Source organism: Manis javanica, chromosome 5, assembly GCF_040802235.1.
Source record: "Manis javanica isolate MJ-LG chromosome 5, MJ_LKY, whole genome shotgun sequence".
NCBI lineage: Eukaryota > Metazoa > Chordata > Mammalia > Pholidota > Manidae > Manis > Manis javanica.
Window position 1 is genome coordinate 51,073,338 of NC_133160.1, and position 26,408 is coordinate 51,099,745.

General features: G+C 37.0%; 1 protein-coding gene across 3 annotated transcripts; it reads right to left on the bottom strand.

The window, feature by feature from the left end:
• Positions 1-7,408: 7,408 nt before the first annotated feature.
• On the bottom strand, positions 7,409-24,365 carry ZNF330 (zinc finger protein 330). 3 transcript variants are annotated; one of them, XM_017668150.3, is made up of 10 exons: positions 24,187-24,365; positions 22,254-22,386; positions 20,479-20,498; positions 20,317-20,387; positions 18,150-18,229; positions 15,463-15,589; positions 14,912-15,016; positions 11,133-11,179; positions 9,958-10,075; positions 7,409-8,370 (listed from the first exon to the last, which is right to left on the bottom strand). In XM_017668150.3, exons 1-10 carry the CDS (start codon positions 24,363-24,365, stop codon positions 8,096-8,098), a joined length of 1,155 nt encoding a protein of 384 aa, XP_017523639.3. In that variant the 3' UTR covers positions 7,409-8,095. The 3 variants fall into 3 exon arrangements, with proteins under 3 accessions (XP_017523639.3, XP_017523640.3, XP_036852711.2); XM_017668151.3 differs by having other exon boundaries at positions 22,254-22,382; positions 24,187-24,325; XM_036996816.2 differs by lacking the exon at positions 24,187-24,365 and adding an exon at positions 20,989-21,482 and having other exon boundaries at positions 22,254-22,382.
• Positions 24,366-26,408: the final 2,043 nt, after the last annotated feature.

A 26,408-nucleotide genomic window follows, 5' to 3' on the forward strand; every position in this document is an offset into this window, starting at 1 on the left:
CTGACAGATCTTCTAATCAAAGATAATCCATCCATACCAGCATATCCACTTCACTCAACCTTTTAATCCTTTCCTCTACCAACTGCCACTGGCATTTCAACCTCTCTAATAATTGGTCATTGTTTTTCCATGTTTCTAGAACTCTCCTGGTAGTGAATTTATACCATCTCTGGGGACCCAAACTGGAGGGTTAAATCCTGTTATTAAATTAAGATAGCTCTTATCCTCAACCCAAGGACCAATGTGGGGGGCTGTTATCAAACCCTCCCCTAATTTTATGTCCTCCCTTGTTCAACAGATTCCAGTCTCTGCCCTCCTCCAGCTCTTCTCAGTACACACTGGCCAATTCTTGCAGCTCTTTTGGAGTACAGGATGTTTCTTCTTTCTTCAAGACCAGTACCTTTCCAGCTGGGTTTTGCTTAACCCTAATTAGTAACTTGAATCTAGACCTACTGGACTGGAGATAGGGCACATCCTGAAGAGAACTCATGTTGCCTGGGGAGACGTGTGCATTCTCATCCAGCTTGGGAGTGAGGTAGAAGGGTTCTTGTCCTTAAGAGAGGGGTTGGGTATGACTGCAGTTGAGATAGCTCAGTAGTGTGGGGAGTAAAAATTGTCAGCAGCATCCATTCAGATGTCTCCATCTCACTTGTCAGGGTAATGGGTTTTCCCAAACAGTGCCTTGAGCATTCGTTGTATACAAGAACTGCTTGGATTGGCAACTGTCTGTGAAGTTTATCCCTTCAGACTAATAAGTCCTGGCTAGGTCCTCAATTTTCTCAGCTCTCCTGCTGTAAGAGATGAAAGCTTTTTCACATTTATCCAGAGGCCCTCTGGCTTTCACACTGGGCTTGCCATTTCATGTTACCACCCTCAGCTGTTCATTATGTTTCTATATAGAATAAGAATGGCTTAGCAACAAGCATCCAACCCTGTTATTCTCATACCAGCTTTCTCCATACTTCTCAAATGGCAGCCAGTTGTGATAATGTATTCCTTGCTACCACACGAACCCAATTGCCTGCCAGTGTTTAGCTGTAATAATCGCAACTTGTGCCTGCAACTGTCTGTCCTTCCCCTGCCATGAATAATGGGGTCTAACTGTATAACTTTGTGTGTACCACACTATTAATCTCCACCACCCATTTTGCATAGTAGATTAAAAATGAAGCAGTTAGGGAAGGAGCCAAGATGGCGGCATGAGTAGAGCAGCAGCAATCTCCTCACAAAACCGTATATATTTTTGAAAATACAACAAATACAACTATTCTTAAAAGAGAGACCAGAAGATACAGTACAACAGCCAGACTACATCTACATCTGCGAGAACCTAGTGCCTCACAAAGGGGGTGAGATAAAAGCCGCGGCCCAGTGGGAACCGAGCGCCCCTCACCCCAGCTCCCGGCAGGAGGAAAGGAGTTGGAGCGGGGAGGGAGAGGGAGCCCAGGACTGCTAAATAGCCAGCCCTAGCCATCCGCACCAGGAGTGCAGACACACAGTGTGTGGTGGGCTGGATACTAGGAAAACAGAATGGTAAAACCTGCGAGCAGGTCCCCACAGCCAGCACCCCTGGGACAAAAGAAACACAAGTGCTTTTGAAAGTCTTAAAGGGACAGGGCCTCAAAGCTGGACGAAAGCGTCCCAGCGCACTCAGCCCAGCAGTGGAATCCCAGGGAACTCCGGGTGCCCTAACCCCTGGGTGGCAGCACAGCTTGGAGACCCCTCATGGTGATAAACAGCCTCCTGCCCATTCCCCCTAGGGAGCGGCTCCACCATAGCAGAGAAACAGCCTGAGGCCAGCCACACCCACAGCAACCGTGCGGAGCTTCCTTCATAGCGGCTGGGAAAGAATCAGAGACTCCGTCTGCGTGCAGCTGCCCAGTAAAAGCCGCTAGGGGTTGCTGTTCTCACAGGAGAGGAAGGCCACAAACTAGCAAGAAGGGAAGTTCTCCCAGCTGACACATGTTCCAACTCCCCACAACTACCTCTATCGCCATGAAAAGGCAGAAGAATTTGATACAGACCAGACTAACCCAGACATCCTCCCCTGAGAAAGAATCCGGAGAGATAGACCAAACCAATCTCCCTGAAAAAGAATTCAAAATAAAGGTCATAACCATGCTGATGGAGCTGCACAGAAATATGTAAGAGCTAAGGGATGACGTCCGGAAGGACATTACAGAAATAAAACAATCTCTGAAAGGACTTAAAAGCAGAATGGATGGGATGCAAGAGGCCATTGATGGTACAGAAACCAGAGAACAGGAACACAGAGAAGCTGATGCAGAGAGAGATAAAAGGATCTCCAGAAATGAAACAATATTAAGAGAACTGTGTGACCAATCCAAACAGAACAATATCCACATTATAGGGTACCAGAAGAGGAAGAGAGAGAAAAAGGGATAGAAAGTGTATTTGAAGAAATAATTGCTGAAAACTTCCCAAACTGGGGGAGGAAATAGTCACTCAGACAACGGAAGCACACAGAACTCCCAACAGAAGAGACCCAAGGAGGACAACACCAAGACACATAATAATTAACATGGCAAAGATAAGTACAAGGACAGCGTTTTAAAGGCAGCTAGAGAGAGGAAAAAGGTCACTTACAAAGGAAAACCCATCAGGCTATCCTCAGACTTCTCAACAGAAACTTTACAGACCAGAAGAGAATGACATGATACATTCAATGCAATGAAACAGAAGGGCCTTGAACCAAGGATACTGTATCCAGCAAGATTATCATTTAAAAATGAAGGAGGGATAAAACAATTCCCAGACAAGCAAAAGTTGAGGGAATTCGCCTCCTACAAACCACCTCTACAGGGTATTTTAGAGGGACTGCTCTAAATGGGAGCACTCTTAAGGCTAAATAGATGTAACCAGAGAAAATAAAATCACAGCAAAGAAAGCAGACCAACCAAATACTAACTAAAGGCAAAAAACAAAATCAACTACTCACAAAAGCAATGAAACACAAAAGAGCACAGAATAAAACACCCAACATATAAAGAATGGAGGAGGAGAAATAAGAAGGGAGAGAAATAAAGAACCATCAGACAGCGTTTATCATAGCTCAATAAGTAAGTTAAGTTATATAGTAAGATAGTAAAGAAGCTAACCTTGAACCTTTGACAACCATGAATCTAAAAAAAACCTGCAATGGCAATAAGTACATATCTTTCAATAATCACCCTAAATGTAAATGGACTGAATGCACCAATCAAAAGACACAGAGTAATAGAATGGATAAAAAAGCAAGACCCATCTATATGCTGCTTACAAGAGACTCACCTCAAACCAAAAGACATGCACAGACTAAAAGTGAAGGGATGGAAAAAGATATTTCATGCAAACAGGGAGAAAAAAGCAGGTGTAACAGTGCTAGTATGAGACAAAGCAGACTTCAAAAAAAAGAAACAAGAGATAAAGAAGGACATTACATAATGATAAAGGTGTCAGTCCAACAAGAGGATATAACCATTATAAATATATATGCACCCAATACAGGAGCACCAGCACATGTGAAACAAATACTAACAGAACTAAAGGAGGAAATAGAATGCAATGCATTCATTTTAGGAGACTTCAACACACCACTCACTCCAAAGGATAGATCCACCAGACAGAAAATAAGAAAGGACATAGAGGCACTGAACAACACACTAGAACAGATGGACCTAATAGACATCTATAGAACTCTACATCCAAAAACAACAGGATACACATTCTTCTCAAGGGCACATGGAACATTCCCCACAATAGACCACATACTAGGCCACAAAAAGAGCCTCAGTAAATTGAAAAAGATTAAAATTCTACCAACCAACTTTTCAGACTACAAAGGTATAAAACTAGAAATAAATTGTACAAAGAAAACAAAAAGTCTCACTAACACATGGAGGCTTAACAATATGCTCCTAAATAATCAATGGATCAATGAACAAATTAAAATATAGATGAAGCAATATATGGAAACAAATGACAACAACAACACAAAACCCCAACTTCTGTGGGACGCAGTGAAAGCAGTCTTAAAGAGGAAAGTATATAGCAATCCAGGCATATTTAAAGAAGGAAGAACAATCCCAAATGAATAGTCTAAAGTCAAAATTATCGAAATTGGAAAAAGAAGAACAAATGAGGCCTAACGTCAGCAGAAGGGGGGACATAATAAAGATCAGAGAAGAAATAAATAAAATTGAGAAGAATAAAACAATAGAAAAAAATCAATGAAACCAAGAGCTGGTTCTTTGAGAGAATAAACAAAGTAGATAAACCCCTAGCCAGACTTATTAAGAGAAAAAGAGAATCAACTCACATCAGCAGAATCAGAAATGAGAAAGGAAATATCATGACGGACCCCACAGAAATACAAAGAATTATTGGAGAATACTATGAAAACCTATATGCTAACAAGCAGGAAAACCTAGAAGAAATGGACAACTTCCTAGAAAAATACAACCTGTCAAGACTGACCAAGGAAGAAACAGAAAATCTAACCAGACCAATTACCAGCAACGAAATTGAAGCGGTAATCAAAAAACTGCCCAAGAACAAAACCCCCAGGCCAGATGGATTTACCTCGGAATTTTATCAGACATACAGAGAAGACATAATACCCATTCTCCTTAAAGTTTTGCAAAAAATAGAAGAGGAGGGAATACTCATTCTATGAAGCCAACATCACCCTAATCCCAAAACCAGGCAAAGACACCACTAAAAAAGAAAATTACAGACCAATATCCATGATGAATGTAGATGCAAAAATATTCAACAAAATATTAGCAAACCGAATTCAAAAATACATCAAAAAGATCATACACCATGACCAAGTGGGATTCATCTCAGGGATGCAAGGATGGTACAACATTCAAAAATCCATCAACATCATCCACGACATAAACAAAAAGGACAAAAATCACATGATCTTCTCCATAGATGCTGAAAGCATTTGACAAAATTCAACATCCACTCATGACAAAAACTCTCAACAAAATGGGTATAGAGGGCAAGTACCTCAACATAATAAAGGCCATATATGATAAACCCACAGCTAACATCATACTGAACAGCAAGAAGCTGAAAGCTTTTCCTCTGAGATCAGGAAACTAGACAGGGATGCCCACTCTCCCCACTGCTATTTAACATAGTACTGGAGGTCCTAGCCATGGCCATCAGACAAAACAAAGAAATACAAGGAATCCAGATTAGTAAAGAAGAAGTCAAACTGTCACTATTTGCAGATGACATGACATTGTACATAAAAAACCTTAAAGACTCCACCCCAAAACTACTAGAACTGATATTGGAATACAGCAAAGTTGCAGGATACAAAATTAACACACATAAATCTGTGGCTTTCCTATACACTAACAATGAAATAATAGAAAGAGAAATCAGGAAAACAACTCCATTCACAATTGCATCAAAAAGAATAAAATACCTAGGAATAAATCTAACCAAAGAAGTGAATGACCTATACCCTGAAAACTACAAGTCACTCTTAAGAGAAATTAAAGGGGACACTAACAATTGGAAACTCATCCTATGCTCGTGGCTAGGAAGAATCAATATCATCAAAATGGCCATCCTGCCCAAAGCAATCTACAGATTCAATGCAATCCCTATGAAATCACCAAAAGCATTCTTCAACAAATTGGAACAAATAGTTCTAAAATTCAAATGGAACCACCAAAGATCCTGAACAGCCACAGCAATTCTGAGAAGGAAGAATAAAGTAGGGAGGATCCTGCTCCCCAACTTCAAGCTCTACTACAAAGCCACAGTAATCACACAATTTGGTACTGGCACAAAAACAGAGCCACAGACCAGTGGATTAGAAGAGAGACTCCAGACATTAACCCAAACATATATGGTCAATTAATATACGATAAAGGAGCCATGGACATACCATGAGGAAATGACAGCCTCTTCAACAGTTGGTGCTGGCAAAACTGGACAGCTACATGTAAGAGAATGAAACTGGACCATTGTCTAACCCTATACACAAAAGTAAATTCAAAAAGGATCGAAGACCTGAATGTAAGTCATAAAACCATAAAACTCTTAGAAAAATACATAGGCAAAAATCTCTTGGACATAAACATCAGCTCCTTCTTCATGAATATATCTCCCCAAGCAAGGGAACCAAAAGCAAAAATGAACAAATGGGACTATATCAAGCTGAAAAGTTTCTGTACAGCAAAGGACACCATCAATAGAACAAAAAGGCATCCGACAGTATGGGAGAATATATTCATAAATGACAGATCCAATAAAGGGTTGACATCCAAAATATATAAAGAGCCCACGCACCTCAACAAACAAAAAGCAAATAATCCAATTAAAAAATGGGCAGAGGAGCTGAACAGTTCTCCGAAGAAGAAATTCAGATGGCCAACAGACACATGAAAAGATGCTGCACATCACTTGTTATCAGAGAAATGCAAATTAAAACCACAATGAGATATCACCTCGCACCAGTAAGGATCACCACTATTCAAAAGACAAACAACAACAAATGTTGGCGAGGTTGTGGAGAAAGGGGAGCCCTCCTACACTGCTGGTGGGAATGTAAATTAGTTCAACCATTGTGGAAAGCAGTATGGAGGCTCTTCCAAAAACTCAAAATAGACATACCATTTGACTCAGGAATTCCACTTCTAGGAATTTACCCTAAGAATGCAGCAGCCCAGTTTGAAAAAGACAAATGCACCCCTATGTTCATCGCAGCACTATTTACAACAGCCAAGAAATGGAAGCAACCTAAGTGTCCATCAGTAGATGAATGGATAAAGAAGATGTGGTACATATACACAATGGAATATTATTCAACCATAAGAAGAAAACAAATCCTACCATTTGCAACAACATGGATGGAACTAGAGAGTATTATGCTCAGTGAAAGAAGCCAGATGGAGAAAGACAAGTACCAAATGATTTCACTCATATGTGGAGTATAAGAACAAAGGAAAAGTGAGGGAACAAAACAGCAGCAGAATCACAGAACCCAAGAATGGACTAACAGTTACCAAAGGGAAAGGGACTGGGGAGGATGGGTGGGAAGGGAGGGATAAGGGTGGGGGAGAAAAAAGGGGGCATTACAATTAGCATGTATAATGTGTGTGGGGGCATGGGGAGGGCTGTGCAACACAGAGAAGACAAGTAGTGATTCTACAGCATCTTACTACACTGATGGATAGTCACTGTAAAGGGGTTTGTGGGGGGGACTTGGTGAAGGGGGGAGCCTAGTAAACATGTTCTTCATATAATTGTAGATTAATGATACCAAAGTAAAATTAATAAAAAAATAAATGAAGCAGTTAATACAAAAGTTCATACAAATATATTGAAAGGCTTCCAAAATAAGCTTAAAAAATTGAGAACAAGAAATTTAAAGTACAGAAAGTATGTAAGTGAAATACTAGATTTATTCAAAGAGAAATGGTATTTCCTGGATAAAGCTGTAACACTGTTTTTGATTCTGAGTTTCTGAAAAATGACTATGTAGTTGCCTTTGTCTATACAGAAATAACAGGTACTATTCAGGGCATATACTGCAAAGAAAGAAATGAATAAGCCAATTGCAAAAGCATACAAATCATGACTACTTAAGATAACATGAATATTTAGTGAAAATTTAGCATATAACATCTGACATTTGTCCTGTGGACATACAAGGAAATAATACAGTAGTGCATTTTACCCATTACATTTTACAAATCAGACAAAATGAATTCATAAGCAGTGTTTTTTTTTAATATATTTCAAACAAATATATTACTGTCCTACTCCTTTATTCTGTTTATGTATCTTACTGGCAAAACCTACTGGATTACTGAAATCAGTAAAATCCAGTCCACGATGCTTCAAATGCTTGGATCATAAACATCTTACATATGAAACTCATTTTACTTTCTGCTACAAGCCTGATTTTCAGTTCCTATGAAAATGCTATTCCCTACTACTTGGCCCAGTGAGACTCCTCCTTTGCACAAGGCTAAGTGACAGTACTTTTAAACATACACACAAAGCTCATCAAGCACACCCTTTCCTGCTCCTCTCAGATACAGTCACCAGGGAGCAAGCAGCTCTCCTAGTTCTCCTGTTCCTCATAGTGAGCATGGCCACTGGCATAGGTCCTTCCTAAATTTAGATTTGTAAACAAGTCTGATGACTCGGCATCTGAGTCCTTTCCACCTTCGTCTTCATCCTCTTCATCCTCCTCCTCGTCATCCTCCTCCTCCTCCTCGTCACGGCAGCTGGCGTCACCATACCTATCAGATGAGAGGCTCTTCCAGTAGGCGTCAGACCCAGAAGCTCCATCTCCCTCTTCACCTCCAGCCTGCCTACCAAATTTCAGGGAGCGTGCTACAAAAGACAGATGTGGACATGGCACTTTATTAGTTCCAATTCCCTACACCTTCATTTTCCTCTATAGTTTATAAAATTACATAACTTGAATGGCTGCTTCTTACTCCCAGATGAAAAAATAAGCCACATTTTCCTAATTTCCTTAAAAGAAAGGAAACCCTAGAAAAAACAATCAGTTCTATCCTATTTGGACTCTACACACAAGCCATATGTAATAACAAATAATAAAGAGGACTGTGTCATTTCATTAACTCTGGGTAAAGATGGAAAACAAAATAACGACAATCGCGCTCTCCAAACATAAGTTAAATAAAGCATGTTAAAAACTAAAATGTCCTTCTTTTGATCAATCACAGAACAGTTGATTTCACATATTTTTACATTTTTCTTCAGAAAGCTTTTTGATATTTTAGGAGTCTCACAAGACAAAGCCTCTCATTTCTTCTACCTCAGCAGCAACATAAAGTTTAGTGCAAAAAAATGAACAAAATCACCAGTCTCACCCCATTGCACAACTGTACCTCTGAGTAAGCAAAATACTTTCACAGTCAGTAGAATTATGGTTCCATTCTGGTATGTTTGGTAAAGAGTGAAATTCTCTTGCTGCATCAGTAAGGATGTCTGCAGTACAGGGAGACCTCGAAGATGCTGCAGGGTCAGTCCCAGACCACCATAAAACCAGCATCACCACAAAGTCAGTATCATGATTTTTTTGGTTCAGTAGTGCATAGAAAAGTTATTTTTTCACACTATACTGTAGTCTATTAAGTGTACAATAGCATTGTCTAAAACACAATGTATGTACCTTAAAACTAAAAAATACTTCATTGCCAAAAAAATACTAACCATCACCTCAGCTTTCAAGCAAATTACAGTAATTGAACACCGATCACAACAAATAATAATAGAAAGTTTGAAATATTGCAAGAATTACAAATAGTGACACAGAGGCATAGAGTGAGCAAATGCTGTTGGGAAAATGGCACTGACACTTTTTAATGTAGGTTACCACAAACCTTCATTTGTTAAAAAAAAAAACAGTATCTAAGAAGAGCAATAAAGCAAAGCACAATAAAATAAGATATGCCTGTGGTCTAATTCCTTCATAGAAAGTTACATAACAAACCATAAAGCAATTTCCTTTAGTAGTGATGTATTATGTAATAAGTGTAGCTGCTCAAATACCACACACCTAAGAATAGCTTCAGCATGAATTCCAATTTCCAAGTGCTGAAGATTACCAGCACTTGAATATTAAGGATGTATAGCTACTCAATTATTTAATAAGGAAGTCTCAGCAAAAACAGAAAAATCACTTTCTGGTCTTAAATTTCAGTACTCCCTATGTCATTAACTGCATCAAATGACAAATATCAAAGTGAATGATGGTATATTTCTTAAGTTAAACTGTAAAATTTTACCCACAAATATTCCAAAGCTGTAAAATTCCATTTGCTTAAGAGAACACATTTGTCTTTTCAAATAGGAAGAAGAGGCAAAAACAAAAATAGAAAGAGAAAAAGATAAATCTTGTCTAAGCAAGAAATCAAAATCACTCGGTTAGTACTTGAAGAAAAGACTTACTTGACATGCTCAGGTCCTTAGTTTCCTGAGTTTCATGTCCACATTTGGGGCAGGGAGGCTGTTTCCCTTTTTCTTGCTTAAACACCTTGCTCCTTGTATGATCATCACAGAAACAAGCCTATATTGGAAAAGTAAAATTAAGCAAGTACATAAATCAAAAAATCAAAAAATATATAAAGATACCATTCACTATATCAAGGAAATTTAAAGAGTTTTGTTAGGGCAAAAATTAAGAGTTTCATTGAGACTGGTCACACTTCTGATTTAAATTTCTTAAGGGAAATGACCTTCTGCAGGACTCTTCTGAACTATGCCCTAACACAAGGCATTTCAAAAACCATACACAGGACATGACAAGTAGATACATTTATTCATTCATAAATATATGAATTCACAAAGCCACTGATGACATAATGGTGACTAGCCTATCTACCCTCACATAGTATAAATCTAACTGGGGACACAGACAAGTGGGGAGGCAATTACAAGACAGCATTCATTGAAAGGGAAGTGTAGAGGAGGGGTACTAAAACAGATATTGGATTCAGGAAACATTTCTGGGGAAGCGGATGTCTTAGCTAAGATCTGACAGAGAATGTGAGGTACATGAGGATAAGTAAGATGAAAGAGGGATAGAGAGCAGAGAGAACAGCAGAGAAGACGGCTAAAAGCCATTTGGTAAAATTGGTGCAGAGTTGAGAGAGAAATAGAGATGGGGTTAGGAAGATTAATAACCAGATAAATGTTTCTGAGAGGGAGTGAATCAGCTATATTTGTTTAGTGATCTATGAGAAACAGAAATGCTAGAGACAAGGGCTAAGGAAATAGAACATGGAAATTTCTACTTTACTTATACTCTCCCAAGCAAGTGCATTTTAACTTTAATTAAATAATACTTTCATCCTTTTGGTCAGAATATCCTCCAAAAGTGTAAGGTATAAAAACACTGAGCTAAGATTAGGAGAAGTGTGCACTAGAGTTATCTCTAACACAAGCGAACTGGAGGACTTTGGAAAGTCACTAAGCTTACTCAATTTAACCTCACAATCTCTATGATCAAAGAATTAAATGACATAAGGTTTATATGTATGTAGATTATTACAGCTATAAACCAAGGACTGGTGGAAGAGCATACAGGGATTAAAAACAAATCTAAAAAAAAAACACAACTATACCTTACAACGGAGACAGGAATGCTGGCCAAGCCGATTGCATGAAACACCTATGGGGGAAAAAATACAGGATGTCCAGATTCAGACTTGGAATGAAAACGCTGTTTTCCATAGATCTGTACTTGATTAGTTATTAACAGTTTTTTCCTATCTCATCACATGATCTAGAGGATATGTAAAAATGAGGTGGAATCCCAGCCAGAAGGAAGAAAACCAATAACTGTACACACCCAGCATTCCTACACTTTTATGGTTCTAATCATTCTCCAATCTCCTATTTCTCCAGATCTAGAAGATGGCAAACTTCATGAATTATGTCAGAAAACAGAAATGGTCAACATCATTCTCCCCATGACACTGGCTGAAGCTCTTCTTTTATCATATGGCAATTAAATTTTAAAAGGAGTTAACTGTTTCTATTAATAAATATTCTCTTCTGGTGGCACTATTGCCATTTTTTGTGTAACTTCTGAAAAGAGAATAGAATACTTTAGGTAGAAAAGGGTGACTATGAAGAGAAAACAATGTTAAGTGGACAGTAAAATAGAAAAAAACTGCAAAAGTTTTATCTCTATTTTAGTCAATATGCCATATTAATGGTCATTATCTATAATTAATAAGGGAAAACCTAAACTTAAGTGCAAATACATTTGGAAAAGTGAGTATGTCTGGCACATGCTGAAATGTGACAGAATATGAAAGAAAACAGTAAATAACAGAGGTAGGGAAAGAAAGTAAACTAAACTTTTCCCCAATAAAGTCTGAATATAAACCACCAACTTTCAATTCATTTAGAGGTCTTGAAAAACTAAAAAGGAAACAAATAAAAGCAAGCTTATCTTTAATTCAAATATTTGACCAGATATTCTTAATATGAGGATTCTTTTATTTAGGTTTGCCTAGTTCATGCGGAGCCATTCCAGTCTGAACAGGCACATATTTTTTTTTTTAACTCAGAAATGATGTTCTCAACTATGTGTATTATTATTGCTTGGGTCTAACTACCTTGCTGTCTTCCACAGTAGTGCCAATAATTCAGTTAGCATCTATTACTTGCCCTACATGCTAGTAATAAAAGTTAAAATCAACTGAGTACTTGCTATTATATTCAGCATATTTAAGTATACCAAATTACTCCAATAGTAACTATATTATTTTAGTCTATGGGGAAAGAATCTGAAATCTTAAACATTTCCACTTGAAGATATGCCCAGAGTTTGATTCACTCTTCAGTCAAAAAAAGGCATATTTAATGAAAATGCTATAAATCTCTTTCCAATACACAGCCAGAAAACTTACTGAAAGTACAATGCTCCCAACCTAATTTCCCAGGGCACACCAGGCATTTCTGATACAGAATCTTTTCCTGTTCCTACCAGTTAAATCACTGCCAGGCCACAATGACACTATTCCAAGAAATTAGTTGTTGCCGATGTCACCCTCTTTACCACAGGGAACACAAACCAGGACGGATTATGGCACTGCCAGTCTTCTCTCTCCAGGGACCTCAACCCCACATATATATATATACTCTCAGTTCACCACCCAGAAAGTTCTCTCCCCAAGAATTAAAATAAAGAACTCATTGCCCCCAGATTCTAAAATTAGTTTCACTTTCCTAGTTTTAAATAGAGGAATGGTTTTCTTTTTCAGTCTATTTATGTATTCAGAGTATTTTGAAAGAAAGTAGGTTGGGATGGTCAAAGCCTTCTGACATTTTAAATTAGGAGTCTCCAGGCCATTTTAATTACAGCTGATCCTTGAACAACACAGGTCTGAACTGCATGGGTCCACTTATACATGGGGTTTTTTCAATAAATATATTGGAAAATATTTTGGAGATTTGCAACAGTTTGAAAAAACAGAACAGCATGGACTAGAAATACCAAAAAAATTAAGAAAAAGTTAGGTATGTCACGAATGCAGTAAACACAAATGTTAAGTCTATTTTATCAATTACTCTAATAAAATCAACAGTGGTTAAGTTTGAGGGAGCCAAAAATTATATGCAGATTTTCAACTGTGTGGGAGGTCAACACCCCTAATCCCCACATTGTGCTAGGTCCCATCATATTTTTAAAAAAAATATGAGCAGGGTTAAACACATGTGGGTTTCTTTTTTCTCTTAAAACATCTTTTCCACATAATCATTGGTAAATAATTACAGGCAAATATCTTAATATACATAAATTGTAGATATATTTGCATATATGCAAATATAGATATTGTGAATAAGTATTTTAAAAAATTTCTAAATTCTCCATTTATAGTTGTAAGGTCAAATCAATAAAAGATGAGATATGACCCATTAAGTGGGTGAAACAAACTCTACATTTGTGGCTTTTGTGTATGATTAGGAGAGTATTTCAGAGAACACATTTCCAGCACTGAATGGCAACTGGCAAAGGAAGAATGGAAAAAAAAAAAGTGTTTACATTTTTACAAAATAATAATAAAAAAGTTTACTTTTTTATAAAATATAAATTTCAGTAAGCCAAAGAAACCTGTGACTCTGCCAAGAGAGTGACTTTAATATCAGGTTTATCTGAAAATCCTGCCAATTATTTAGTTTGTGTATTTTTCCTCTGTCTTTTAATGAATCACTTAAACTTCTTGATGGTTTACAACCTTACTACTCATAGTTTCCTCTCTTTGGGGTCAGGTACACAAAGCTCCCAAGTCCCAAATAAAATAACTCAATTTTTATATTATACTTTCTGCAAAAGCCTAAGAATGGCTCAAAAATTCTATATACTTTGAGATTTTTTTAATATTTGAGAATTTATATATAAATATTAAAAGAAATACATGCATATAGATAGGTAGATAGATCAATCTTAGATTGGTGATTTATCAACTTTCAATTTATAGATGTATATAGGGATTAACATTTCATACCAGAACAAGAACTGAATTCAAGTGAGTATCTGGGGAATTTCAGTCTTTCTGATGATGCCATGTTCTATTCAATAAGGGCTTTCAAGTTCTAGGTAACATACTAATGCTTTATACGGATTTTCATTTCAATTAATAACTCTTTGAAAAAGAAATTAGTATCTTCCTTTAATAGGTAACAAAACTCAAGCTTAGAAAAATTTGGGGATTTTCCCAAAATCCTGTAAGTAGATAAGCCAGTAAGTAAAATACAAGCAATGTTTGCTTCCAAAACTTGGGATTTTGACAAATCAATAGAGAAGAATAAAATGCAGTCTATCTGTGAAGATGACACCACCAACCTAGTCAGTGACACTGGTTCTCAAGCTGGAAAATACATGACAATTATGTGTGTAGCCACTAAAGACAGACTCTCCAGGGATGAGGCCTGAGCACTTGTAGTTTGTAAAAACCTCCCCAGTTCTTTCTGATCCACACTCCTATGAATCACTGGAACCAGCTAGCAAGAATAAACTAGGGGTGGTGTCATCTGGGGTCATTGGGAAATGTGTGTGTGTTTTGACCGGAGGCAGATGGTTGTTATAATAACTTGGACATATAATGAAATTTAGTACTCAGGGCCAGGAATGCTACAAGTCCTATAATGCATAATCAATCACACAAAATGAGTAAGTAACTGATCCAATGAAAAGGCTACTGATAACCCTGTTTAAAAAAATGGATTATGTTTTCTGAATTTTTTTCCAGAAACAGAAAATATTGAATTGAATTAAATTACAGTCCCTATGAGGCTACATGAAAAGCTAGATACCTTTTTCAGTAAAAGTTTAACACTTATACTATTAAGATACTATTGGGTAGAAATAATTTAATATACAAAAACTTACATTTAAATGTTTCCGCCTCTAAAACCTGGCAGCTGGCTTGATGTTCAAATTGATCATCTTCACAGAGAAAGTTATGGCAAAAAGAACAACTGAATATTCTGCCTCCTGTTAAATTACAAAATAAAACCCACAAACGTAAATATGATAAACTTCAATTTAAAAAGCTGCTATCTGTAAATCTGCTCAGAAAAGATGCCAAGTTATTTCAGATTTACACCAAAATGGCAGTTTTTGTTCTGGTAAAGGCTACAATGAAAAGTGCCAAATTGAATCATAAAAAGCAGACTCCCACTACCCCCTGGCTATTCATATAATAAATGCTCAGAGGCAGCTGCTTTCCTATAACTCTCCTCCCTACCTGCTTAGGTAGCCAATCCTGGCATTGACTATTACTGTTTGTATAAATCCCTTTTGCAGCTAAACTGATAACCAAACAGTGCAGAAGTTAAAACTGACAGTATCCTGGAAAAAAAAAATCTTAAAAAGAGCATCCCGAATATTCAAAGTCAGCTTTTACTTACAACAAGGTTGAGTGGCATATAATCACTCACCATGGTCCCAGACACCTCGTTCACATTCCACACATTCGGCATCAGTAAGAGGGCAGGCACAGGCATGTGTACTGAGACATTTCCTACCATGGCAAACCCAAGCTTCACAGAAGTCACATATTGCACCCTGCAACCAGGGAAATTAATAAAAATTAATCTTTGTCACCTGACTGGCTGCAACCACTGTTTAACCAATGGCAACCATCAAAATTGCACACATTTACCAATTTATCAACTCTCAGTAATAGCGAGTGGCTTCACTCGAGGAAAACTTCTACTATTTAAGCCAAAATTAAAGTGGGTTCTCTGAAAATCAAACTACTTTACCAAGAGCTATTTGAATATACAATACTTAGACAAAATTCAAAAGAAAATGAAGGGGGAAACTATATATTTACCCTGATATAAACCATTAAAGTAAGTGAAAGAGTTCAAAGTAGAGTCTACAATTAAAGCATTCTTTTCTATAGCAATTCTGGCAACTTATTTTTTTCAAATACTGATACATTTGACTTAAGAAAATCCCTTATCTGTGTAATTTATAAAATAATCACATGGCTTTTCTAAAATAACTGAGAGAAAATATTAAACTTCTGCCACCATCTTTTTTCTTTTAAGGCAATTTATGAGTTAAATAATTACTACATTTCCTTGTGGAAAAAAATTAAAGTAAAATATAAGACCTAAACAAGAGGATAAGACTCTCCAGTTCTACAAAAACATAAGATGGTAAGACTATACATTTCAGCAACACAGCGACATCCACAGAATAATAACAGCTATAAAGAATCTTAAGGAAATGGGACTGGATGGGCTCTCCTTTAGAGATGAGAAACAGGGACTTAAGATTTTAGTCCAAATCCCAAAGGTATATTCCCGAGGAGCTTAGATTTTAAATCCAGGTCTTCCAAAGCTCAATTCAGTGTTCTACTTTTATTCAAGGCTCTGTAACAGAAGTGGTAAACAGAAAACAGGAAGAATGTTTTCCACTTGTAAGGGCGGATTATCAATGTAGCTAATCCTCAACATCTCTTGGAACACTCAGGGGTCTAGCAACAAAGGACAGCACATTAAACTGGGTGATCCAGGAGAGTTTAAGAAAAGTAATTTACAAATGACAAGAAAGGACTTAGAAAAAACACCAAGAGATGACACAGTTACAATCCCTGGGTCTGAAACAAGGGGGTGAGGAGTTAAGTTACCAGAGCCCTAAAGAGCTGTACTGGAGAGGATTACCCATCCCTTTGGGAAGAAGTGTTGCCAATTTAAATCTAAAATTGAGTGAACAATTCAGTATCTGCCTCCTACTGGATGAAAAAACAAAACCCACAAATGTAAATTTGATAAACTTTAATCTAAAAAAGTCCTATCTATAAAACTGCTCAGAAAAGATGGCAAGTTATTTCAGATTTACACCAAAATGGCACAGTTTTTGTTCTGGTTAAAAGCCACAATGAAAACTTTAAACAAGCTATGAAACATGAATTGGCCAAAATTCCTCTCCAAACCCGGACAACCCAGTAGGGAGTGAACTGGGAAATAAACACCCAGATCATATTCTCCTCCCATTTTCAGGTCTCCTGCCAGTCTTCCACTGGCTGAACCCAAAGAAAAGCCACAAGGTAAGAAAGTTACTGATCCAGTCCATACACACAGGTCAGGTTCCCAAGGCAAAGCAGGGTATAAGAGAGTAAAGGGAAACGGAATCTTTAGACAGATTAAATTTCAGAATCAATTTTCTAGAATTTGTAACTAAAGATACATGATTCTATTTAAATGTTTATATAAGAGATCATTCACACTCATATAACTCAGTGAATTAAAGCAAAAAGTTTAATGAATTTAGACATAAGCTCAAGTACAATGTTTGAATAAAGACAACATTCACAATGGTTTATTTAAAATAAAGAGGAATTCACAAAATGATAATGAATAATTCTAGCTCCTTGCTTCTATTAGATATGCATACATGAAATATATAAAGGTTTGCCACATAACAGAAAATTACATGTTCTTGGAAAATTACTATAAATAAAATATTCTGCTTGATGTAAAAAAAAAATTACTTTTTTCATGAATTGAAATTTGGACTTGAGCATTAACCACAAATAGAATACAATAAAACTAGTTAAAAGGATAATATTTGTAATGAAAAATAGAGGATAATGCATCATACGATAAAACTGTTTTTATTATTTAAAACAATGAATTTCTGTAGAGAATTCTACATGTAATAAAGAAATTATATATAATTCTGTGTTCAATATTCTTTTTCTTTTTGAAATGTAAAGCTTTAAAAAAACTATTAATGCTAGGTAATTCTGCAGTGAAGTCGCTTATTTTTCCAAAAGCTTGAACATTGGTTAAACAGGGCTCTCAGTATAATAAATAATATTCTATGAAGTCTAATTAATACACATTAGAAAGATAACACTGGCAAATGAATTTTTGCCTTAGTCAACATTAAATAAGTTTTCACTCCTTATGTTTACCAATAAGAAAAAAGAAAGCAAAAACAAGTGGGTAGTAATGGAAAATCATACATAGAATATGACACAGATAATGCAGGTAACTGCAGACTGAACCAAGGGATAAAGCACTGCTATTTAGGAAAAAATAGCCATTGATTAGAATGACTTTCTGTTATCCATGGACCCCATTTGTCTAAGAGATGACAAAAAACTTACCACCATTGCAAGGCCAGTACTATAGACACCAGCATGCTTTATGACACAGTCTGAAGATTTCATCATGCATTTTGTTTTCCCTAGTAAGGAAACAAATTGCACTATTAGTGTTACTAAGTAGTACATGCAAGTAGTCACCAATTCCTCTTTTTACCCAGCCTAAGTTCCTATGGAAATAGTATGAATGTAAAAGGATAGAAACTAGCATTGTTTACTGCTTACATAATTAAAAAGAGAATATGCCTATAACTGAGATCTAACTTAAATCAGATCTTCTGAGATTAGAAATTTAATAATCTTAAAAATGGATTGCACAGTAAGGTTATATATTAATTCATGCTTGTACTAAAATCAGAAATTTTAAGTTATGCTTTGTAAAATAATGATCATTATAGCAGTTTAAAATCCTGTAAATTTTCAGATGAATTAAAACAGATTTTAAAATACTCTGCTTTAAAACGAATTTTACATTTATAATTCACAATAAAGTCTGGTTTAAAGTTATTACTTATTTTTTCACAGAACATTCCAAATGAAACCAAATAATGATTATGCAACTTATTTGGTTCATTTTTTAAGTTAATCCATATGTGAAAATTTAGCCTCCAAAATAGCCCTAAAAATATCCCACAAGTAAACATTCTTCCAATAACATTTTCAAATACTGATCAAGTGAGCATAAAAAACAGGAATACAGTGAAAGAGCTAAAAATCACAATATATAGCCACAAAAGCTTTGATCTAACAGCAAATTATCAACCCAAAACACTGTCAGGAAATTCACTTATCATATACTATGTGAAGATTAATGGTGATATATTAATCACCCATCTCAGACTCCACAAAGCAAAACACAAAAGCAGAAGACACTCAATTTTCCATTATCTTGATTACCTGAGGAATAAAAGCTGGACAACAGGAAATGGGAAGAAAGAGAAACTGGAAATGACAGGCAGCAGCTACCCAAATATTCCATGTCTAACACTTAAGTACAAGAATCAATCAGTAAGTGGGAAATGATTGTTCTATAGCAGTATAAAACTCAAGCCCCAGAGCACTCAAAATATGAGATGGTTCTAGCACGAATTTAATCTTCTCCGTAATCTATTTTTTCACTTTATATTCATCTTTTGTAAAATAAGGACATAAAACTGGCCCATCACTTAGGCCAGCATTCTCCTTTTCATTAATTATAAACCTCAAAGACATCTTCTTTGAAAGCTACAACTACACTAGAAATATTCAGGGATGTAACCCTAAACATGCCTAACTTTCTACAATATATCATATATAAACACATTTAAATAAGCATATTCCAAACTCTGTTCAACCTGAAACTATATCCCACAACCAAAGGGGATATTTATTCAAATAAAGTTTGGGGAATAAATCTGGAGTGAATAAAATTTATCAGGTTTCTTTACTAGAGGTCTTCAAAACCTTTAACATATAAACATGTAACAAAAATCTCCCAGATGGGAGGGGATGGAAAGGAGAGGATGAAACACTCAGCATTTATCAAATGTATACATTGTTTTAAGAAGTATCTACTAACATGTCAAGTAGACTGTGGAAGACTATTTGTGAAACACCAATCTTGCTCTAGGAACTAACATTTGATTTTACTCTGAAAGTTTCCATTTACACTTGGGAACTGAGTACTTAGCAACTCTATTTCAATCACCTGGGAATACATGCATGGAAATTCAGGAATCATATGCTAACTGCCAAAATAAAAAACAACTGATCCCAAAAATTGGCACTAGGTAAATGTGGAATAAAATTATTTTCAATAGTCTAACATACTGCAGGTAGTATCAGAAGGAATCAAAATTTATTAAAGTAAATGGATATTACAAGACTAAAGTAGTATAATTAAAAATTCAGAATCGCTAAATATTATTAGTCTGAAATCTGATCTTTAAATGCTTAAAACAGCATTTTGGCATCTAGGCTAACTGTATCTTAATTATTTTTCAGTTATATCAAAGAGACAAAATCAAGACTTGGTAGTGTTTTAGTAGAGCAAAATACCATTTCATGTTTATTTTATTGAAGGTAAGGAATATTATTACAAACAAAAATAAACCCAATTTCAAACTGATGAACTGCCAAACAAATGTTTATTAAAAGAAAAGGTATGTGTCTTTAGTTATCATATACTTACCACACTGTGCACAAATTGGTAACTTCTGTACAGAATTACAAAAATAGCAAAATGCTCTATTCTTCTGCCGTCTTGTCATGTAAAATAAAAATTTTAAATATAGTCAATATCAGATAAAAGGTCAGATTTTATGTTATTAAATACAGATAAATAAAAATTTACCTCTGACACTTGTCACATTCCTGTAAAATATAAAAACATAACATTAATTTTCTGACTGAAAATTACAAATTTACTTGCATTTTAAAGAATACCTTGTTTTTCATACTGAAACTTAAGTGACATTTCCCTAAACCCTCCAACTTCACCCACGTACACAGCCATCTATACATACCACACTAGAAAAAGAAGTGGCATTTTCATAAAACAGGCTAAACACAGTGGTGGTTTGTTCTTTGGATTTTTTTTAAGGAATCAGACCAAGTAATACAGAACAGACATATGAAACAGTAGAGACACTCATATGAAGCTCAAAGAAAACCCAGAAACCTAAACATGACATTAAAAGTTCTCAACAATCTGGTTGCTAAAACAACTTTCAAACCTTGCTGACCTATTTTTAGATTCAAGTCATTATTTGTCAGCCATTGTAGAACTGTCTTGAACTCCCTTTTCAAATGCCTTACTTTATCTAATACTTTTCTCTGAAAAATCCCTCCTCACAATCTTTACCTGTTCAAAGTTATGGTGATGATCCCACCGCCGCTGTGAACTGGACACCATCCACACACTCAACTTCACCACCTCTCAATCCTAACGTACTTTATGATTAACTGTACCTTTATGGCAACACTAAATTACTAATGTCTGGCCTTCGTTATATGTATTTATGCTGTCCACACAGTCAACTTCACCACCTCTCAATCCTAATGTACTTTAGGATTAACTGTACCTTTATGGCAACACTACTAAAGTCTGGCCTTCGTTATATATATTTATGTATGTGAGTCATTTCTTGTTATGTCTGTCCCGTATCACTCTTCTCTAGAAATGACCCTGTCCCATCTGTACTATGTAATCCGCTCTTTCCCAACCCCAGTCCCAGCCATAAACGTCAGTCCTGGGATGGGCACCCACCCAAGTCTGAACTGAGTTCTTACTCTTTCTGAGGGCAACATTTCGTGAGCTACCAGTGTCCATGAACCCAATCAACTGGATCATGAGGCCTAAGAAAATGGAAACAAAAGCCAAAGATGCAACTACAAGACTTCCAGGTTCCAGCTGTCATCATGCCCTAGCTACACACTTACCCTTCTCAGCTACACAGTAGTCCATTATTCATTCAGCAAATTCTATTTCTCCCTGAAGTTATATAAGCTGGACATATCATTTATAAACAAACAAGTTTTAAATAATACACAAAATAACTGATCTATAAACTTGTGGCAGAGGACTGTGTCACTCATCTATGTATCCTCCAGAGTGCCTAAAATAGAACCTGGCACAGAGTAGATGCACAATAAACATGTGTGGAATTAAGTCATAGCATTTCCTATGAAACAAAAGAAGAAAAAATAGTAGTGGGAATAGAAAAAGAAAAAGGAGTGGAAATGGGGAATACTAGGAAGTTTAGAAAGAGAAATCAAATGAATTAAAATTGCTGTGACAAAGTGAGGAGAAGCCTCTAATAGGACAAACTGAATTCAGGCATAAAAAACGCTAGACAAGCTGGAAAACATCACAGTCCCTAATACGTAAGAATACATATCACCAACAGTAGTCAAGGTAATACACTAGGTTTTATAAATAACAAAATCAAACAAGAATCACTGCTATTCAGTGTAGCAATGAAATGATGAAACATGCCTCTATCCCACATTTCTAATTCAATAAAATATATGCAGCAACACTGTATTCACCAAAATTTTATTCAGGTGTTTCTCAGGTAACTATTAGATAGTTTTTCACCTATTAACTGATATAAGAAAAGCTGTTACCATTGAAGCATTGCACGGATGTTTAGCTAAATCTATGGTGCTTCTTGATGCTCTTAGCTGTTTTTCACGTTCCCGACGGTTCTCTGCCTTCTTCCTTGCACCAGTCTTTTTTTTAGGCATTTTCCCTCTCTTTCTAGGCAAAAGAATAGAGAAGATAAAATTGACTAGCTGCATTTGTTACTTTAAACAAACTAAGAAACAGCAGAATGAAGGGTTCTTATTCTCATTAAAATAAACTCAGCTGTGTCATTTTGATGGTTAAGCACATTTTAAGCCTTTATGAAACATTAAGCACACATTATTTCAAATAAAATAGATGGCTTTTAAAGTAAGGCACTTATTTGCACTACCAATCCTAAAACATGTAAATATAAAAAAAAAAAATCATTTTCCCAAAAGCCAAAATTGTTTTCTTCTCTAGGAAAAAAATTTCTCTGATGTTAAGAACTCGTTAAAAAAAATTATTAGGCATATAGAATTAATGAGAAATCATTTAAAATATAAATATTATTTATTTATCCAGTTTCATATCACTTTTTGAGCAACATATTCAGATGATCTGATGCTGCTAAGACTTGAAGTTTACCAATAAGAAAAAAGACATTACATTTTACAAATTACATGTACAAATTACATTAACTACAAAGCCAATTTATTGATAAGATATTAAAGGTATTACAGTTGTTTGGACTCCAAAAGCTGCCTTTCTGTCTAAATGCATTAAGCACAAAGAGTTCAAATTTATGTTTAAAATATATATTTACCACATACATCAAATAAGGACTTTAAAACCGGCTCTCATCATAGTTAGAACTACAACCTTAAAAAAAAAAACCAGGATTTTTACTAAATAACACATCTTTATTTGGATTTTCATCCAATCAGAAGGATTCTAACCCTATCTTTCTCGACAATGTTTGCCTCCCAGCACTGCCAGGCATATATTAAACAATAAATCGAGGGACACAGGAATGAACGAATCTATGTATTTGCTGTGAAATATATCAAATTTCTTAATAATCTTCAAAAGACATATTTTTAAAGTCTTTTCCAAGAGTGATTCTCCGGATCAACTGTAGAAACCCCGAAAAATACAGACTTAGACTTCAAGGATCTACTCAAGAATTACAAATTCTAAGCCTCCTGGAACAGGATAAAATTTCACTGCGACTGTGACACACAACCTCCTTGATATCAACATTCTTACTGAAAAAAAAAACTGAAGTCTGTCCAGAATACACGAAGAGAATTTCAAGAAGGCACACCTTCAGGAAATTTCTATTTCACATTCAAAAGGGCAAGTTACAATACAGCAAAATCACTAATCAGCTTAGACTGGAAGCAATACCAAGGTCACTCATCAAGTTCACTCATCGTATTTTCCTACTTTGGTTTCCAACTCTGTTAGAGCGTTTAATCAAAACCCAAGTATGTGGTGGGAAGTGGTGACTTAAAAATACGGGCAAATCAGGGTGGGAGGTGGTACCTCAGTAAGGGCCAAGCCCCACTAGGTCCCCTTAACGGTATTCAAACTGTCAAATCTATTTTTTTTTTAAATGTACTGCCCGGGTCAAAGCAGCTCAGAAAATAATCACCGGGTGATTATCCTTATGAGTTTTCTGCGGCCACAGGAGTGAACCCATTGGTAAAGTGGAGCCTCAACTTTGTCCATTTTGTTTTGGAAACTTAAAGTGAATTATTTTCCTCAGCCTGGCACGGGTTTAAGCTCTCCTCCAGCACCGCTCCGACTTCCTTAGGAAGCGGCCAGTGAGTCCCGAGGCCCTGGAGCACAAGCCGCAACTGGAGGACCCAGCGGGGCGAAGGGAGGCGTCCGGGGGATCCTCTAGAGGTGCCGCGCGGCTTCGGGAACCTGCAACCGTCACCCGCCCGTGGGACGCCCGCCCTCGCGTGCGCTCCATCCGACCTCGCTCACCCTCGAGGGGAGGCCGGGCTCACTCTGGGGCGGAGATGCAGGGAACAGCCCGAGGGCGGCCCGCGCCAGCAGTAAGGCCTACTCGCCCACCGCGACACCAGGAAGAGGACACTAACACCGAGGACAGCGGATGGAAACCAGCCGGGACGCTGGGAGCCGGACCGGACGTCCTCTGACATCACGGCGTCCTTACGGCAGCGCGTCCCAGTGAAGGGCCCGCCCACTCCGCTCGCTCGCTCGCCCGCTCGCCCGGCCCCGCTCACTCCTGCGGGACCGAAGCTCCCGGTCCGGGACGGGAGGGGGTGCTGACCGGAAGGAGGCTCCAGAGAGGAGAAAGGAGTAAGAGGACGGGAAGCCCTCTCAATTTTATTTTTTCAGAAAAGAAGCAATCTAAAGAAAGAGGGTTTGAACGCACAAACTTGGTACTGGATCAGTTGACCCAAACATAAAATTCTTGCCTAATTCTTTTGGAAACTTTACACTACCTGCATCTGTTGTTCCTCACGCCTCACGTTTCCTGTTTGCTGCGCAAGCTGAGCCTTCAGTCGCCAGGGGAAGTTGTGCGGTGCCCTCCTTTGTCTCATCTTTCCACTGTGCTCCCTGGAATGCCATTCTTTTGTGAACAAATTCCCCAACATTCTGGGCCTCTAGTGTGCGCTCTCCCCGTCCTTAACTGACACCTAACATGCTCTCCCTGGCTCAGACTGCTTGGTCCAGACCTCTCTGCAGTGACGGGCGCTCATTTTCCCACGCTGCTTTCATCTCTTCTAGGAGGTGGTGTCAGTCTCCTTGCTGTCCAGTAGCCCACTCAGGTCAGTGTTCCTCTTCTCTCTGTAGCCACACCACCTTTTATCCTTTTTCGTTTCTATTCTTTACCCACTCCTTAATGATGGAAAATCTTGGATTTTGAGGTCCAGCCTCTGCCATCACCCAGAGTCACATTAACATCCAAATGGAAGACCCATTCTGTCATATTCTTGATTTCTTCATCTAATATAGCCGTCGCCTCCACTCCATTACAGACACCCACTGTCACGACCACAGTCCATCCAAGCCTCCACCACAGAAATCCAAATTTCAAACAGACTATCCAACCTCCTATCTTACCAGCTCTCTCGCTCAATTTTCCCTCTAATACAGATTTCAAATCTCTTAACCCTACTATTGTCTCCTTATCAGTCACCTCTCCTCCTTCTCCCCCTCCCCCTCCCTCAATTTATAAAGTTCATTAGGTTAGTCACAAATTGTCTAATTTTCTTTCTTATCAAACCAACTGGAACATTGCCAATTCTGTTAACATCTGGCCTTTTCTTTCCTACACTGGACTTCTGAGTGTTGTTAAAGAAAAAACAAAATTACACAATCATGATTTTAGTCTAAATCCAGAGTTACCAACCTCCATGAGGCTCTCTCTCAGAAGTGCCCTTCATTCCTCCTATATCTTCCTAATCAGATCTATCATTCCCATTGTCCACATGGCTTTATGAAATCTCCTCTTAACTCAACCTTCCATCAGTTTCAGCATAGAATTGCTTCCTAATTTCACAGAGATAATTTAAAAAATCAATAATGACTATTTATCATTTTGTGCTCCTGACATTCTAATTACTTTAGATGTGTAGTATGAACTAATTTTACTGAGGAAACTAGGCAGAGAGACTGTGCAACATTCCCCAAGAATACACGGATGGTTTGGCTTGTGAGACTGTCTGTTGTAACAGTTCTTAAACTCTTTGGTCTCATGACCCCTTAAAAACTCTTAAAAATTGAAGATTCTAACCATCTTTAGCTTATATGGGTTTTATGTATTGATATTTACCATATGAATAGTAAAATAAAATTTAAATACTTATTAATTCATAAAAAATAATACTCATACATCTATTACTTGTTAGTATACATAGCATAAGTATATAAAAATAGCTATATTTTCCCAAATGACAAACTTAACAAGTGTGGTACTGTTTTAGAGTTTTTCAAATCTCCTTAATGTAAAGCTTAATAGAAAGCAGGTAATTTCTGTATCTGCCATTCCACTGAGAAATGTTTTGATATTCTCATTTTCCCAGCACATACTCAGTCATGGAAATTGCAAAGAACCCTCTGGGGAAGAGCCGAGAGAATTATTACAGTGTGCACCTTTTGTGACATCTCAGGCCCTTCCTCCTGTGGGTCTGACCTTTCCTCTGATGTTGGTTTCCAGACCTAAACTCTACTCAGAT

Excerpts from the sequence above, each read along its gene's own strand:
- ZNF330 (XM_017668150.3), bottom strand. The coding sequence starts at position 24,365 with ATGTCAGAGGACGTCCGGTCCGGCTCCCAGCGTCCCGGCTGGTTTCCA. Across the intron at positions 18,230-20,316 it reads ACCAATTTGTGCACAGTGTG|GGAAAACAAAATGCATGATG; the intron begins GTAAGTATATGA and ends TTTCCTTACTAG. Across the intron at positions 10,076-11,132 it reads ATTCCTGTCTCCGTTGTAAG|GCTTGTTTCTGTGATGATCA; the intron begins GTATAGTTGTGT and ends TTTCCAATATAG.